Source organism: Canis lupus, chromosome 23 (assembly GCF_048164855.1).
Source record: "Canis lupus baileyi chromosome 23, mCanLup2.hap1, whole genome shotgun sequence".
Taxonomy (NCBI): domain Eukaryota; kingdom Metazoa; phylum Chordata; class Mammalia; order Carnivora; family Canidae; genus Canis; species Canis lupus.
In genome coordinates, this window is record NC_132860.1 from 30,106,017 (window position 1) to 30,122,320 (window position 16,304).

At 52.1% G+C, this 16,304-nt stretch overlaps 2 protein-coding genes across 14 annotated transcripts in view; both read left to right on the forward strand.

The window, feature by feature from the left end:
• Positions 1–5,090, forward strand: part of CAPN5 (calpain 5) — a 52,371-nt gene extending 47,281 nt beyond the window's left edge. For all 7 annotated transcript variants that reach the window (XM_072794736.1, XM_072794739.1, XM_072794735.1 and 4 more), the window contains 3 exons: positions 837–952; positions 1,499–1,635; positions 2,600–5,090. In XM_072794736.1, coding sequence (XP_072650837.1) covers positions 837–952; positions 1,499–1,635; positions 2,600–2,782 — 436 coding nt within the window. In that variant the 3' untranslated portion in view covers positions 2,783–5,090. The remainder of the gene's footprint in view (positions 1–836; positions 953–1,498; positions 1,636–2,599) is intronic.
• A 2,002-nt stretch (positions 5,091–7,092) lies between these two features.
• Positions 7,093–16,304, forward strand: part of MYO7A (myosin VIIA) — an 84,263-nt gene continuing 75,051 nt past the window's right edge. For 2 of the 7 annotated variants that reach the window (XM_072794742.1, XM_072794744.1), the window contains exons 1-2: positions 7,106–7,361; positions 9,332–9,395. In XM_072794742.1, coding sequence (XP_072650843.1) covers positions 9,378–9,395 — 18 coding nt within the window. In that variant the 5' untranslated portion in view covers positions 7,106–7,361; positions 9,332–9,377. Of the gene's footprint in view, positions 7,362–9,331; positions 9,396–16,304 lie in introns of all 7 variants that reach the window. The other 5 variants (XM_072794745.1, XM_072794746.1, XM_072794748.1 and 2 more) reach the window with 4 other exon arrangements.

Consider the following 16,304-nt stretch of genomic DNA (forward strand, 5'->3'; position numbering starts at 1 on the left):
AATTTGCAGCCAAGAGATGTGAAGAGTCTGCCCAAGGCTTGGAGCCCAGACTTCCAGCCACCTTGGGCTGACACTGGCACCCATGGCCTTCCTCCGCTCGCTCCTCTGTCCCAGCCTCTCTTGGCTACATAAAGGGACAGTGTCTCACACATGCATAGCACTTCATAGTTTACAAAGCTTTTTCACTCATCTTGTTTGCCCCTCCTGAACCCCAAGTGGAGGGCCTGGCCCTTCTATTTTATAGATTAGGATTGGGGAATCAAGGTTGGGGGGGGCAGTTTCCAAGGTCCTGACCCCAGTGGTCGAGTTGTGCTAGGCACCCTGCCGGAGCCATCCCATCCCTGCTGGGGTGCAGACCCTCTGAGCCCCACACTGCACTCCCACCTTGATAGGCAACCCAGATTCAGTGCTCCTTGCACGAACTGCAGACCTGGGAGGCAGCATGTGTGGTGGGCTCAGTGGACCTGAGTCCTGCCCAGCTGAGTCTACCGCTGTCCTGCTTGTGGGGCAAATCCCTTCTCCTGGTGAGCTCAGTGCTTGTAGTCTGTAAAATGCGCATGGTAATAGTCATTATCACTCAGGGCTTTAGGGAGGAATTACAAATAATACCTGTAACATCACAGCAGGTGTTCAGTAAATTGCTTTTGTCTCCGAGAGGATGGGGCACCCTTGCATAGAGACAGAGCAGCAGGAAGCCCATGGTGGTTTGCCCAGGATGAGCAATGTGTGGACTAAATATTGCTCCCCTCCCCTCCCTCCTTTCTGAACCCCCTCCCCTTCCATCTCCCTGTCCCCTGTCCATCGCCTCACCCCTCTCCTCCCCTGCCCTGTACCAGGGAGCTACGCCTGGATGAACCCCCTCGCACCTGCTGGAGCTCCTTATGTGGCTATCCCCAACAGGTGACTCAGGTGCAAGTCCAAAGGGCTACTGGTCTCAAGGACTCCTCGACAGGTGAGCCCACCTAGGGGAAAGCGCCAGGACCCACCTCACCAAGGAGGTGCCCCATGCCCTCTCCTGACTGCTCAGCAGCAGTCACCCAGCCTCCAGAGTTCTCCTGCTCTTGCTCACTGAATCCTACCATCCAGCCTGGGCCCAGCCTTGGAAGGAAACTGGGTGCATAGAGAGGAACATGCTCTGCCGCTTGCTCTTGGGCAGCTTCCAGTGTGGTGGGGCAGTCAGACATGGGGTCAGACAGCTGGGAGACCTGGCTTATTGAAGGCTTCCCGGAGGAGGTGGCCTTTCTCCAGGCTGAGGAAGCATTAAGATATGCTGGTGAAGTGGAAGAGGGAGAAAAGTGCTCGGGGCATGGAGACCAGAGATTGCCAGCATGCCCCCTCCTGTTTCTGGAAGTTAGGAAGTAAGTTAGCCTCTGGTCTCCCTTCTCCTGGGTATATGAACTCCAGTCTTCTGCTTTGGGGAGGGAAACTCTCCTCCCAGACATCTGTCTCCTCGGGTTCTGCCCCCACCATCACCCCTTTGCCCACTCAATTTCTCTAGGGGCCAACTCTTATGTGATCATTAAGTGCGAGGGTGACAAAGTCCGCTCGGCTGTGTGGAAAGGTACCTCGACGCCCGAGTACAACGTGAAAGGCATCTTCTACCGAAAGAAGCCAGGCCAGCCCATCACAGTCCAGGTGACCTTGTCCATCCTCAGGCGCCTCCCCTACTGCCACTCCCTGCCTGATGCTTCCCCCTCACAGGGACAGGGCCCAGAGCTTTCGTTGGAGACGCACGAACACTAAGTTTTGGTTCTCACTCTGTCCCTGACATGGTTTGACCTCGAGAATTCTCTTGCCGGCCCTTCCTGGTGCCCCAGAGTCCCTGCTGTGGGGTGGGTGAGTTGCATTAGCTTGCATGATTTTGAGACACAGCAGGGTCATTCTCCTGGCCAGGGACAGTGGTCACCCCTGCCAGCTTTGTCCCAGTGGTTTGGGAGTTATTTCTTAAATCCCTCTGGAGGTAAATCTACCTGGAGAGCTTGTAGCCAGATGCCATGTGGCAGGGGTGGCTGTTTCCCGAGGGCAGGGGACCAGGAAGCCAGAGTCCTGGGCACGGGCTTCCTTTCCTTCTCAGGCCAAGGAGGCCAGTGGATGATTCTGGGCTTATTAGCGAAAAGTCCTCTGTCCCCCCGCCCAGGCCAGCCTCTCCCTGGTGAGAAACCATCTGTAAAAAGACGCCCCATTCCCCTGGGGAAGCCACTATAGGATTTCCAAGTTTTCCTAACACTGAATCAAATCACAGACCCATAGATGTTGGGGCTGAAAGGACCCATAGGGGCCGTTGATCCGACTCTTGTAGTGAAGATGGGGAAATCAGGGCAGCAGGTGTATCACTTGTCCAGTGTCCTCTAAGGTCACCAGCAGAACTAATAACATGCTTATGTGGAAGGGAGTTTGACAGATGGGAGGAGGCCTGAGGCTTCGGAAGGGGTACGGCCTTGCTCTGGGGTCACCGGGAGGCAGAGGCAGTGCGGGGTTCCTGGTCTCTAGCCAGGCTTGCCCCGCAAGAAGGGGCTGCAAGCCCTGTCGCCAGCAGCCCCGCAGACCTATGCTCCTGCTCCTGAAGACAGCCCCTTCACGAGCCTCTGCCTCCTCCCAGGTGTGGAAGCACCGGGTCCTGAAGGATGAATTCCTGGGCCAGGTGCACCTGAAGGCTGACCCGGACGACCTCCAGACCCTGCACACTGTCCACCTCCAGGACCGCAGCGGCCGGCAGCCCAGCGACCTGCCTGGCACCGTGACTGTGTGTGTCTTCAGCAGCACCTCCCTCACGGCTGTCTGACACCTGCCCGACCGCCTGGCCTCCACAGTGTTACCACCATCTGCATGTCCCCAACCTGGCCAGGGACTAGCCAGGAGCCAGGACGCTGGGGGCCTTTCCTCAGCTTTTCTACTGACTGGCTGTGTGAACTTGCGAGGCCTCTGTCCGTCTCAGGGCCTCAGTGTCCCAAGGACCCCAAAGCGTTCCCTTCTCATGGAGGAGCCTTCCTGCCTGAGATTTATGATAGCTCTCCTTGCCCCAGCTGTCACCACTGCTAAGGGACTCTATCCGTTGAAAATGTTTTCCCAAGCCCTGCTGTCTGCCGATGGGGTGCCAAGATGTCACTTGTTTACACACGATCTGCCACATTCCCCAACCCTACCCTTGCCCTTTTTCCCCAGGCCTGCTCCTGTGTCCCAGACCTTGTTCTCTCTGTCACCTACACCTGTTGTTCTAGCCACCTTGAAAGGACTCTTGGCTCTTGCTGGGTTCCTGCTTGGGCTGGAGTCAGAAAAATGGGCAGGTGACATATGTTCATTCTTTGATCCTGTCTACTTGCCCATCCATTTATTCAACAGAGATTAGCTAAATGAATAAATGATGCCCAGGAGACCCCCGGTGGCGCCGGGCACCTCCCTGCCACTCTGAGACCAGCGTCTGTCCTGGGCCTCACCTCTGCTCTCAGGCCCTCTCCTAGGTGGATGCCCAGATGCACAGAGGGGCTATGGCTGCCATCTCACCCCAGGCCCTGATTTCACTCCTAGCCTCTGGGTGAAGGCCCCTAGTGGGATGATGGCAGTGGGGAGGAGGAGGGACATCTTTCTGCCTCTACTACCTTTATGCCAGAGGAGTGTGCCTGGTTTGATGGGCCAGAGGGTGTGGGGGGCCTGAGGACATCTCTGGGCTCTTCCTGGGAGGAGGGCCCCTGGGAATGGTGGTCTTAGGCCTACTGGGCTCAGGTCACTTAGTGGGCTTGGCAGGAGACAGGTAAATCCATCACCTGACTAGAGGCCCCACACCCAGCATTCCCCCCAGAATGTAGCCAAAGAGGTTATGGCCCTCCTCTTGCTACCCAAACCAAAATGTTCCTTTAGTCCTCAGTGTTTTATATTCTTTATGTGTTATCGATTTTAACCAGGGGCTTTTAAAGGAAAACCGAAAGCCCGAACCCCTTTTTCCATTTTAAACTCTAGTTCCTGTGGTCCTCTGATTTTTTGATTGCGCTGGGGAAGGAAGGGAAGGGCTGAGGAGAAATCCTGCCTTCTCAGAGGAGGCCCACAGGTGGCTGAAGAAGAGGATGTCTTCTATTTGGATGTATCACCCGCCAGCACCACCCGTGCTCTTGGAGGGTGTTGCCACCATGACCTGCTTGGGTCTCTGCTCTGCTTTCTCTGGCTCCAGACCAGGCGACATAAATGAAAAGCCCAGCTGGTTTGAGAGCAGGAATTCCGGTGGCCTTGCTGGGAATTCCTTTTGGGCACCTGAATATCTAGCTCCACATCTGGCTGTTCGGTGCAGTGTCCCGGCGGGAGATGCTGGACTCTTGACTTGCCCTCCCCACTCCGTGGCTGGCTCTGTTCTGTGTCCTGGCCTCTGGCCCCGTGAGGAGCTGGGACCGGACCAAGGAGGACAAGAGGACTCCTCCAAAAGCTGGGACTTCCCTCCAGAACCTGGGCCTGGGGCTGGCACGTGACCACGTGACCAGGAGCAAGTCACTGAAACCTCCTGTGCCTCAATTTCCCTTCTGCAATGTGGGGCCAATGGTTCTTGTTTGTCAGCGCTCTTACTAAGAAGTGCCAAATAAGGGCCAAACCACACCCTCTTTGTATCTCCGTATGGGTGCACACTACACACGTTCACGACTCCTGATGGGTGGAGAGGTGTGGGCCCCTGGGGCCGACAGGTCCTGGCTCAGCCATGCCCACCTGGGCTAGGGGCAAACCAGGACCAACTGGTGGACCCGGGCTTCAGTCTGGGGATTGGGCATTGCCTCCCCTCCCCCCAAAAAGGGGTTTGGCAGCCCTGCCCTTGCTTGCTGCCCTTCTGAGTGGGCCAGGCTGGCTCCTGGCTGTGCAAAGATCCCTGGTCCCTGGGCAGGTGAGGATGGAGTTCCAGGATGGGACTAGAGGGTGGGGTGGGGAGAGCAATCGCTCTGCTCCCCTGATGCACCCTTTAGCTCAAGGGGGCCTCAGAGTCCCCATTTGCAGCTGGGCAGGACTTCCGGTCCATACCACTCAGATGTGGACTCCACTCCCCTCAGGGCCTCTTGTGGGGTCAGGACTGGAGACCTGCTATGTTCTCAGAATAAACATTACCACAATCCCAGAAAGCCTTTCTGGTATTTGTCCCTCTGGGGGTAAGGGACAATGGAGTCCCAGGCTTAGGTGACTGTCCTCTGGTCAAGAGGCATGTGAGGGAGGGCTTGGGAGTTCCAGCTGAGGCTGGGCTCTGCTTCCCACCTGGTGCATCTGTGGGCAGAGGTCACAGGGATCATTCCATCATTCCTTCAGCTGGCCTTGTCCCAAGCCCCGTCTCAGGTACTGGGGATGCGGGGAGCCAGCCACAGTCACATCTGTGGGGCAGCCCACAAATGGGTTGGAGAGGAGGCAGGGAGGCCAGTGGAAACATTGATCCTAACAAACACCATGCAGGGAGTGGCTAGAAAGCCAGTGTGGGTTCTGGGGGCTTCCAGCCTGCCTGGGAGGGAAGGTCCAGTCCATGCCCTTGGTACAGGTGGGCAGTGGAGGGAGGGAGGCAGCCAGGAAGAGGAGCTGGGTTTGTGGGAGGCCAGAGTGGAGGGTGTTGGGAGGAAGATGCTGGCAGCTCCAGTCAGGAAGCTGGGGAGAAAGGGTGCACAGATTTTGGAGGTAGAGTGGACAGACTTCAGTGATGATTGGGTTGGGGTGAGGGATGAGGGAGAAGGGAAAATGAATGAAGGCCAATTTGTAGGTTTCTCCATAGGACCATGAGCAAAGGATGTTATGAATTGCTGAGCCGTGCTTAGCATAGTACATGACTGGATGCTGAGTAAATTGTTGCTATCGTGGCATCCAGAGGTCACTGAGGACCTCTTCACTCCCTACCACTCTAGGGCCATCCTCACAAACCAGGCCCGCATTCCACCTCTGTGTTCCTCTTGGGGTCTCAGTTTTCCAGTCGATGCAGGCCGCCACCAGCCTGGGAGGCTCAGCAAGGGAGGTGATTGGAAGAGTGGTAGGTAGCCAAGTGTCGGTGGCAGGCACTAGCCTTGAAGGGAGGATGGTGCCCCGGAGCAGCCCCTGGGGGGCTCAGGAAGGTCGAGTCCGAGTCAGGGCACTGTTGCTTCCACCTGCTGCTCCAGGCAGAGGCTGGAGGCTCAGCCTTGCTACTGTGGGGGCTCTGGAGGGCAGCTGTGCTGGTGCCCAGCAGGTGGCACACTTGAGCCTCCTACCCCATTCTTTGGTTGGGGGGCGGGGGGCGGGGGTGGGGTGGGGGAGGAAAGCGGCTAACCTCTTCCCTGCAGACCCACCTCAGTTCAGAGGCTGGGGATCCAAGAGTACTCCCCTCTGCTCAGGCCAAAGTTCCCCTAGCGAGGCTTGCACTGATGGGGCAGCTGCCGGGTGGCAGGAGGCAAAGGGTGGTGACAAGAGGTCTCAGCAAGGAGTCTGCAACATTATTGTCTTTGCCAATGCCAAGGACGCTCGGTGTACTCCTCCTGTTTACGCCCCACCCCACACTTTTAAATCACACTATTTCACTTCAATTCATATGTTTTCCTGGTACAGGCAGGGTTGCTCCAAATCAGTTGGTTTGGGAAAGTTTCCTGGATGATTATGGACAACACCTGTGAGCCCCCCCCCCCCCCCCGCGGCAACCCGCAACCAGAACAGTGTTGATGGCGAAGAGCTTCAGAGGCACTTCTGAGGGGAGTTCTTAGGAGGTGGGCTGGGGAGAGGGGGCCAGCAGTGGGGCTTGCTACCCCCCGCCCGGCCCTGCCCTGCCAGGTCGGCTCCTCTCAGGAGTGCCAAGCAGGCGTTTACGGAGAACACGGCCTTGGTGGACGCGGCAGATGCCGAGACTCAGCAAATCTGTGACCCGGTCGGGATCAGGAGGTTCCCCGCCCACGTGCCGGGAGCAGGTGGCCTTATTACATATAATAGGCAGGGGAAGCTGGGGGAGGCGGTGTCCAGTCCCGCTGCTCAGCAGCACGCCCGGGGACCCGGGGCCCTGCCTCCACTGCGCGCCGGCCCCAGCGCAGGGCCCTGAGCAGCACAGCCGGCCTCCCCCAGCGCTGATGTCACCGCACCCGGACCTTGGAGGCCCCTCTGACTCCGCCTCCTGAGGGAAGGCTCTGGAGTGGCGAGCGGGGAGGGCAGCGGTGCGGCTGGACAGCTGCCCTGGCCGGGAAAGAGAGGGAGAGGCGGAGAGGGAGACAGTCACACAGGGAAGAAGTGACATCCAAAGAGAGCCCCAGACTGCCGAGCCCCGGAGTGAGACAGAGGAAGAGGGGACGTGTGTCTGCAGACTGTCCCAGACGCGTGACCCCAGCTCTGAGCCCTTCGTGCAGGTGGCAGCTGCATCCAGTCTGGTGGGCAGCTGAGCGTGGGGAGCTGGGACCCCGGTAAGCACGGGCTGCCCGCTCTCCTGGGCTCTCTGGGAGAAGGGCTGCGGGACGTCTGGGGGTATCAGGGGCTTGGGCCACCTGGGAGCCATGTGCTCCTGGTCGGGGGCCCAGCCACAGCAGCCACTGAATGAAATTGTCCTGAGCCTGGGCAGATGGAGGCTTGTCGCCTGGACAAGAGAAGAGTCAAGGGGCATGGCGTCATTGAATGGTCTCTGACCAGGCCTGGGGCAGGGGCGCAAACGTGCTGGGCTGGCAACTGGGGGGCGGGGGGCGGGGGGGAGAGACACTCTTTTGGCCTCTGACACTCTTCCTTGACCTCTCTCTCTCTCTCTCTTTCTCTCTTTCTCTTTGGTAAGTGACTTCCTTCCTCTGTGCCTCAAATTTTCCATCTGTGAAATGGGAATAGGAAGCCCCCACCCCAACCCAGGGTTGTTGTGGAGACCAGGTAAAGTCAGGCATGGGCATAGACATGCAAACACAGTTTTGCTTTCCCTATTGTCAATTTGAAAAGCAATGGACTTAACAGAGACTAGTTCTCATTTTGAGGAAAAAGTTTATCTCGTAGCTTTTTTCTTACAAGAAAAAAAAAAAAGCTTACAAGAAAAATTTAATGTGGCCATTAAATTCCAAGCTTTTACCACCCCATCCACCCTCCAGGGCCCTGAAAGCCCTGGCTCTTTGCGGCCTCTGAGGCTCACGCTGGTGCAGGAGGGCAGCACCACCAGCGCTGGTGACTTGCCTTCCCGGCCGGCCAGTCTGGCACGGTCTCCAGAAGAACTGCACGCCTGCTGCGTTCCGGAGCTCCGGGGCAGGGGTCAGGGCTCAGGTGTCAGGCAGCGTCCTGGACAGAGGATCAAATGCCCCGGCGCCTCTGAATGGCCCTTGTGAAAAATTGATGCTCACCCTGGGGGGCAGGTTAGGGGGCATGGGGGCCCCCCACTGGGGCCTGTGGGCTCTGGCCACCTTGGATCACCACACTCGATTCCCACAGTTCCTTCCTGAGCAATCTCTGGGCCTGGCCCTGTACCGTGTGAGGTAGTGGCTCAGCCCCACCTCCTTGCTCTGGATTAACTCCCCAACTTTGGAGGGGGCAGACGTGGGGACAGACCCTGACCTGACAACATAATGCATATAGTCAGGGCTGGATAGACAGAAACATCAGGACTCTTGGCAGCCTAGGGGTGGTCAGGGAGGGCTTCCTGGAGAAGGCACTGTCTGAACTGAGCCATAAAGTAGAGGTGGGAATTTGCTAGTCAGCATTCCAGGTAGAAGAGTCAATGTATGCAAAAGCCAGGAGGTATGAAAAGAGGTGGCATGTTTCAGGAGTCATGAGTGCTGAGAATGGTGTATGTGCAGGGAGAGGTGAGGAAGGAACCCAGAAAGCAGTGGGAGAAAAGACTAAGACATTAGCAGGAGCCACAAGGTACTGGGCCTTCAAAGCCAGCCTGAAAGCAGAGGGTGCTCTGTGGAAGGGTTTGAGGCAGGGCATGCCATGAGCAGGTCCTGCTCAGCCTGTGCCCCCTCCTCTTGGGCCTGGCTGCTGCTGTCACCCTAGCTCCTTGGGCAGACCTGAGCAGGTGGGGGAGGCCAGAAATCAGGTCCCGATCCTGAACCTGTCTTGCTCTGCTTTGCGACTTTGGCAAGCCTTGGTCCATCTCTGGGTCCCTTTGCCCTTATGTCCAGGCGAGGGGGCTGGACTTGCTACTTCCTAGGAGCCCTTTAGAAATCTCTGAATGACCGTAACCAGGAGAAGAGCTCAGCTGCTCTGGGCAGTAGAGCTGGTGACTGTGGCTGAGGCTCAGGTCACGCAGGCTGGGCTGTGGCCAGAGGGAGAGTAGCCAGGGAGGGAGGGTTCCCCAGAGGGAGGAGTGGCTGAGACTTTGGGAAGAGCCCAGGTGACTCCAGCCAGGCTCATGGCTGCCAGGGTGGGCCTGACCAGAGGCTTCACATGGTCTCTCCCCCTGCAGAACCACATCTGGCCAGGCGGGAAGCAAGAGCATCTGAGGAAGAACAATGGTGATTCTTCAACAGGTGAGTGCTCTCTGCACCCCACTGGCCTTCATCTTTCTATTGCCAGGAAGAACTCTGTTGGGTGGCTCATCCTGCCCCATCTCACATTCATCTGGTTAAATCACAGGACACCTGCCCCAGTACTTTTTTATTTTTTATTTTTTCTAATATTTTATTTTATTTATTCATGACAGACAGAGAGAGGCGGGCAGAGACACAGGCAGAGGGAGAAGCAGGCTCCATGCAGGGAGCCCGACATGGGACTCGATCCTGGGTCTCCAGAATCATACCCCAGGCTGAAGGCAGTGCTAAACCGCTGAGTCATTGGGGCTGCCCTGCCCCAGTACTTTTAGAAATCACCTATTTATGCTTAAAACTTGCTGTGAAAATTTCCCTGTCTCTCTCAGGCCCAGTCTAGAACTGCTCCCTCTGATGTGTCTCCTGGGGCCTTCCTTTCTCACTGCACTCATCCCACTGGGTAGAAATTATTTATTTACATGCATCTCTGAATCCTCAGGCATTCCACAAAGTAGAACACGTGCAAGGCCCCAACGTGGGGCAGCCTTTGGGGACAGGGAATAAGAAGTTGGTCAGTCTAATGAAGCCAGACCAGGACAGGCCTTGAGCCTGGCACGGGAGCAGTGAGTGGCGGATGACCTGGTTGGAGCTGCAGCCTCCTAGGGTAGTACGGGAAAGAAGCAGAGGTACTGGCCCCGGCTGAGTCCTCTAGCCGCCTCCTTCCTTCTTGGGGCCACCATGGCCCCTGACCCTCAGCCCTTCCCCGTGATCAGCCTGAGGCTCTAATGAGCTCCTGGTCTCCAGAGCCAGGAATGTGGGCCCAAAGCCAGGTCAGCTTGGCACCAAGCCCTAGGGCTGGTGGGGATGTGTGCTGTGGGGACCTTGCCAGCAGCTTCATAGCCTCCAGACCCATCAGAGGCCAGTGGGCAGCCTTGTTCTGCAGCTGTGTGTGTGTGAGAGCCAGAGAGAGACAGAGACAGAGAGGAAGCAGGCTTCAGGCAGGGCAGGATCAGAATAGACAGTTTTCTATCCCAGAGTGAGGAGACCCCCCCCCCAAGAGCCCCTCGGCCTGGCCTGACACCTTGTTCAAAGCCCCGCCAGAGGCAGCTGAGCCAAGGGAAGGAAAGTTGCTGTCCTGGAGCATCTGCTCTGTGCAGGGGCTTTGGCTGCAGGCAGGGCTGGGTGGGTGGGGGCATTCATGGCCCCCAGAGGGGCAGCCTGGGCCACCCATAGCCCCCACGGGGTTTCCCCACAGGAAGCTATGAGGCCTCCCTTGCCCTCTCTGAACCGGCCCTCCTCACCCTGTGGGTAAACGCAGGCTCTGCCCACCCCTCACACAGCAAGGACACTTCTGTTACTGCTTTGCTCCTGGGAAAGGCCCCAGCTGGGGGGGGAGGGGGAGCCAGCCAGCTATGCAGCTCTAAGACAGAGCCCGCACCCCTGGGCTCTGGCTGGGCTTCATTTTTGATGAGTGGGCAGATGTGGGCATGTTCTTCAGCCTTCTTGAGCCTCTGTTTCCTCACCTGTAAGATGAGGGGGAAATCCCTCTTTCCTGGGTTGTTGTGAAGATAAAATGCCATGAGGGTCAGTCTAGGCGCTGCTGCTTTCTCCTGCCCCTCGAGCCCGCCTCTCCGTCCTGCCCTGAAAGACCCCGGTTCTCCCGCACATCCTGCCTGGGCACTTGGCTTCCCATTTTCCTGGCGGCCTTCTCCTCAGGCCTTGAGGTGGCCGCTCTTCCCCTGGGGAGCCTTCCCTGCTCTGCCCACGGCAGAGTCGGAGCACATTCCATCTTTGTCCTCAGTTTACCTGAGGCCCCCGGGTGAGCCTGGAAGTGGGGGACAGGCCTCTCCTGCTCCCCACTGTCTCATCAGCCCCGGCACCCAGTCCACTCAGATGAGGCTCTGTGCTAAAGAAGGAATGACTGTTCTTACACCCTCACTCGGTCTAAGGGGCGAGGCAGACGTCGGTGGCCACCTCAAAGGGATACTGGAGAATGCAATGTCCTAACGCAGATTCGACTCGGAGTCTGATAGAAGACCCAGCTCGGTAATGGTTAGCTGCTGTGACAACTACTACCGGCACGATCACATGGTGGTGTTCCTGTGTATGAGCACTCTTCTTTTCTCTCTCACCTTATTTGGTGTGAAAATCTCAGGAGTTCTCAAAGGATGTGATGGATCTTCCCCATGTGGGAAAGATTAGTGGCAGACTTTACTCAGATAGGGTCGTTTAGACCTAAGCTAGAGCAGGTGGAGACAGGGAAGGGAGCCATGATGGTAAGGGGGCAGCAGGTGGTGGCGGGGGTGTGTGGTGTCTCAGACGCTGAGAGGGGGCCGGAGGGGGAGTCTCTCCCTGCCTGGGGTGGCGGGTGCCAGGGACGGCGCCGAGGCTGTTGCAGTAGATGAGGGATTGAGGTCTTCAGAGGAGGGGCTGGCCCTGGTTACAAGGCCAGCTGGTGCTTGCAAAAACCCAGAGATCTGGGGTGCACATGACCCTCTTTAAGGATGTCCGAGAGGGCTGCTGTGTTTCAGTAGGCTATGATTTCCGGCTCTGCGGTGGATCCAGGGTAGGGACTGAATGTACTTAGCTCAGATTCAGGAGCACAGGGAGGTCTGAAGATAAATTTGTGGGCTGTTGATAACAGTTGAATTGGTCCTTTTATTAAAATGTCCTTCTTTGTCTCTTCTAACAATGTTATAATGATTTCAAGTCTACTTTGTCTGATACTCTAGCCACCCCAGCTCTTTTTTGGTTACTATTTGCATGGAATATATTTTTTTTATCTTTTTACTTTCAATCTATCTGTGTCTTTGAATCTAAAGTGAGTCTCCTGTAGATGGCATATATTTGGATCCTGTTTTTTGTTTTTTGTTTTTAAACCTATTCAGCCAACCACTACCTTTTAATTGAAGAGCTTAATTCATTTCCATGTAAAGACTTCTGCCATTTTGCTATGTTTTTCTATATGTGTTTCCACTTCCTTTGCTGAATTCCTCCATTACTGCCTTCTTTTACGTTTGATTGATTTTCCCCCCAATGTACTCTTTTGATTCCTTTATAATTTCCATATATTATATATACATATATATATATATACATATACACACACACACACAATAGTGGTTACCTGGGTTATAATTAAGATCTTAAATTTATAACCATCTAGTAGGATTTAATACCAACTTAGTTTTGATGATACATTAAAAAAATGCTTCTGTACAGCTCTCTCTCCCTTTTATATTGTGCTTGTCAGAAATCACATCTTTATACACAGTGTGCCCATTAACACAGATTCTTAATTATTGTTTTATGCATTTGCATTTTATTTTATTTTAAGGTTTTGTTATTTGAGAGAGAGAGAGAGAGCAAGCATGAGCAGAGGGGAGGGAGTGGGAGAAGCAGGCTCCCTGCTGAGCAGGAAGCACCATCTGGAGCTTGATCCTTGGACCCTGAGATCACAACTTGAAGTGAAGGCAGGAGCTTCATTGACTGAGCCACCCAGGTGCCCCTGCATTTGCCTTTTAAATCGTATAGGAAAAAAAAAGAGTTATAAACCAAAATAATAATCGTGCTGGCTTTTATTTTTTCCTATGTAAATATACTTTTAGTAAAATTACGTTTATCAGAGTTCTTTATTTCTAGTATGGCTTTGAATTACTGTCTAGTGCCCTTTAATTTCAGCCTGAAAGCCTACTTTTAGCATTTCCTGTAGGCAGGTCTACTAGTGACAAACTCCCTCTCCCTCTGCTTTCAAATGAAAGCTGAGGATGTCTTAGTGTCTGTCATTTCTGAAGGATGGTTTTGCCAGATATTGCATTCTTCTTTTAAAATTTAATTCTAGTGTAGTTAGCATACAGTGTTATATTAGTCTCAGGTGTGCAATATAGTGATTCAACACTTCCATATGTTACTCAGTGCTCATCATGATAAGTGTACTCTTAATCCCCATCACCTATCTCATGCATCCTCCCGACCCCCCGCCCCTTCTGGTAACCATCTGTTTGATCTCTATATCTGAGTCTGTTTCTTGGTTTGTCTCCCCCCCACTTTGTTCATCTGTTTTATTTCTGAAATTCCACCTATGACTGAAATCATATGATATTTGTCTTTCTCTGACTGGCTCATTTCACGTAGCAAGATACTCTCCAGATTCATCCATGTTGCAAATGGCAGGATTTCATTCTTTTTATGGGTGAGTAATATTCCATTGTGTGTATATACATCTTCTTTATCCATTCATCCGCTTGATGGACACTTGAGCTGCTTCCATAGTTTGGCTATTGTAAATAATACTGCAAGAAACATAGGGTGCATGTATGTAGCCCTTTGAACTAGAGTTTTGTATTCTTTGGGTAAATATCCAGTAGGTTACTGGATCATAAGATCTGTTTTCAACTTTTCTTTTTTTTTTATGATAGTCACACAGAGAGAGAGAGAGAGAGAGGCAGAGACATAGGCAGAGGGAGAAGCAGGCTCCATGCACCGGGAGCCCGACGTGGGATTCGATCCCGGGTCTCCAGGATCGCGACCTGGGCCAAAGGCAGGCGCTAAACCGCTGCGCCACCCAGGGATCCTGTTTTCAACTTTTTTGAGGGGTCTCCATACTGTTTTCCACAGTGGCTGCACCAATGTGCATTTCCACCAACATTGCACAAGGTTTTCTTTTTCTCCATGTCCTTCCAACACTTATTGATTTTAGCCATTCTGAAAGGTGTGAGATGGTATCTCATTGTGGTTTTGATTTGCACTTCTCTGAGGAGGAGTGATGTCAAGCATCTTTTCATGTGTGTATTGGACATCAGTAGGTCTTCTTTAGAGAATTGTCTGTTCATGTCTTCTGATTCTTAAATTGGATTATTTGTTTTTTTGATGTTGAGTTGTATCAGTTTTTTATATAGTCTGGATATTAACCCTTTAGTGGATATGTCATTTGCAATTAGCTTCTCCCATTCAGTAGGTTGTCTTTTAGTTGGTTGTTGCCAGATATTGAACTCTTGTCTGACATTTCATCACTTTAAATATATCCTCTCATTGCCTTCTGAAATCAGAAATCATTGCCATGATTTCTGATGAAAACTCAACTACTAATCATATTGAAGATGCTTTGTATACAATGAGTCTCTCTTTGTCTTTTGACAGTTTGATTTTAATGTGTCTCAATGTAGATCTTTTTTCCCCTTTGCTGTGCAGAGGCTTTTTGTTTTGGTGAAATCCTAATAGTTTTTTGTTTTTTGGGGTTTTTTTTTGCTTTTGTTTCCCTTGCCTCAGGAGGCTACTGATGTCAGAGAAATTACTGCCTGTGTGTTCTTCTAGGATTTTTATGGTTCCAGGTCTCACATTTAGGGCCTTAATCTATTTTGGCTTCATTTTTGTGTATGATGTAAGAAAGTGGTCCAGATTCATTCTTTTGTATATAGCTGTCCAGTTGTCCCAATACCATTTGTTCAAGAAGCCATCTTTTCCCCATTGTATATTCTCTTTCTTTGTCAAAGATTAATTGACCATATAATGAGGGGTTTATTTCTGGGCTTTCTATTCTGTTTTATTGATCTATGTGTCTATTTTTGTGCCAGTATCATACTATTTTGGTCACTACAGCTTTGTAATATAACTTGAATTCTGAATTGTGATGCTTCCAGTTTTTCCTTTTTTCATAATTGCTTTGGCTATTGGGGCCTTTTGTGGTTCCATACACATTTTTGGATTGTTTGTTCTAGTTATATGAAAAATGTTGTTGGTACTTTGATAGGGATTACATTAAATGTGTAGATTGCTTTGGTTAGTATAGACATTTTAACATTTGTTCTTTCAATCCATGAGCATGGAATGTCTTTCCATTTCTTTGCATTGTCTTAATTTCTTTCATCAGTGCTTTTTATAGTTTTCAGTGTACAGGTCTTTTACCATCTTGGTTAAGTTTATTCTTAGGTATTTTATTATTTTGGATGCAATTGTAAATGGATGGTTTTCTTAAATTCTCTTTCTGTTGCTTCATTATTGATGTATAGAGATGCAATAGATCTTTTAAAAATATTTTATTTATTCATGAGAGAATAGGCAGAGGGAGAAGCAGGCTCCCTGGGAGGAGCCTGATGCAGGACTCAATCCCAGGACTCTGGGATCACACCCTGAGCCAAAGGCAGATGCTCAACTGCTGAGCTACCCAGGCATCCCAGAATTGCAATAGATTTCTGTATATTGATTTTGTATCCTGTGACCTTATTGAATTAATTTAACAGTTCTAGTAGTTTTTTTTAGCAGAGTCTTTAGCATTTTCTATATATAGAAACTGCAAAATGTGGCAGTTTTACTTCTTCCCTACCAATGTGGATGACTTTTATTTTGTTATTGTTGTTGTCTGATTGTTATGGCTAAGACTCAATGTGGATCTTTTGCGTTCACCCTACCTGGAATTTATTGAGCTATTTGCACATGTAGATTTGTGACTTTCATCAAGTTTGGCAAGGTTTTGACTATTATTTCTTCAAATATCTTTTCTGCCCCTTTCTCTTCTCCTATCCTTTGGGATTCCCATTATGCATATGTTGGTCCACCTGATGTCGCACAGGTTTCTTAGGTTCTGCTCATTTTTTTCTAATTCTTTTTTTTCCTCTTCTTATTCCTCAGACTGTAATCTCAATTAACCTGTCTTCTAGTTTGCTGATTCTTCCTTTTGCCTGCTCAAATTTGCTGTTGAATCCCTTTAGTGAAATTATCATGTTGGTTATTGTATTTGCCAACTCCTAACATTTTAAAAAATATTTTATTTATTTACTCATGAGACAGAGAGACAGAGAGAGAGAGGCAGAGACATAGGCAAAGGGAGAAGCAGGCTCCCTGCAGGGATCCCGATGTGGGACTTAATCCCAGGACCCTGGGACCATGCCCTGAGCCAAAAGCAGATGCTCGACC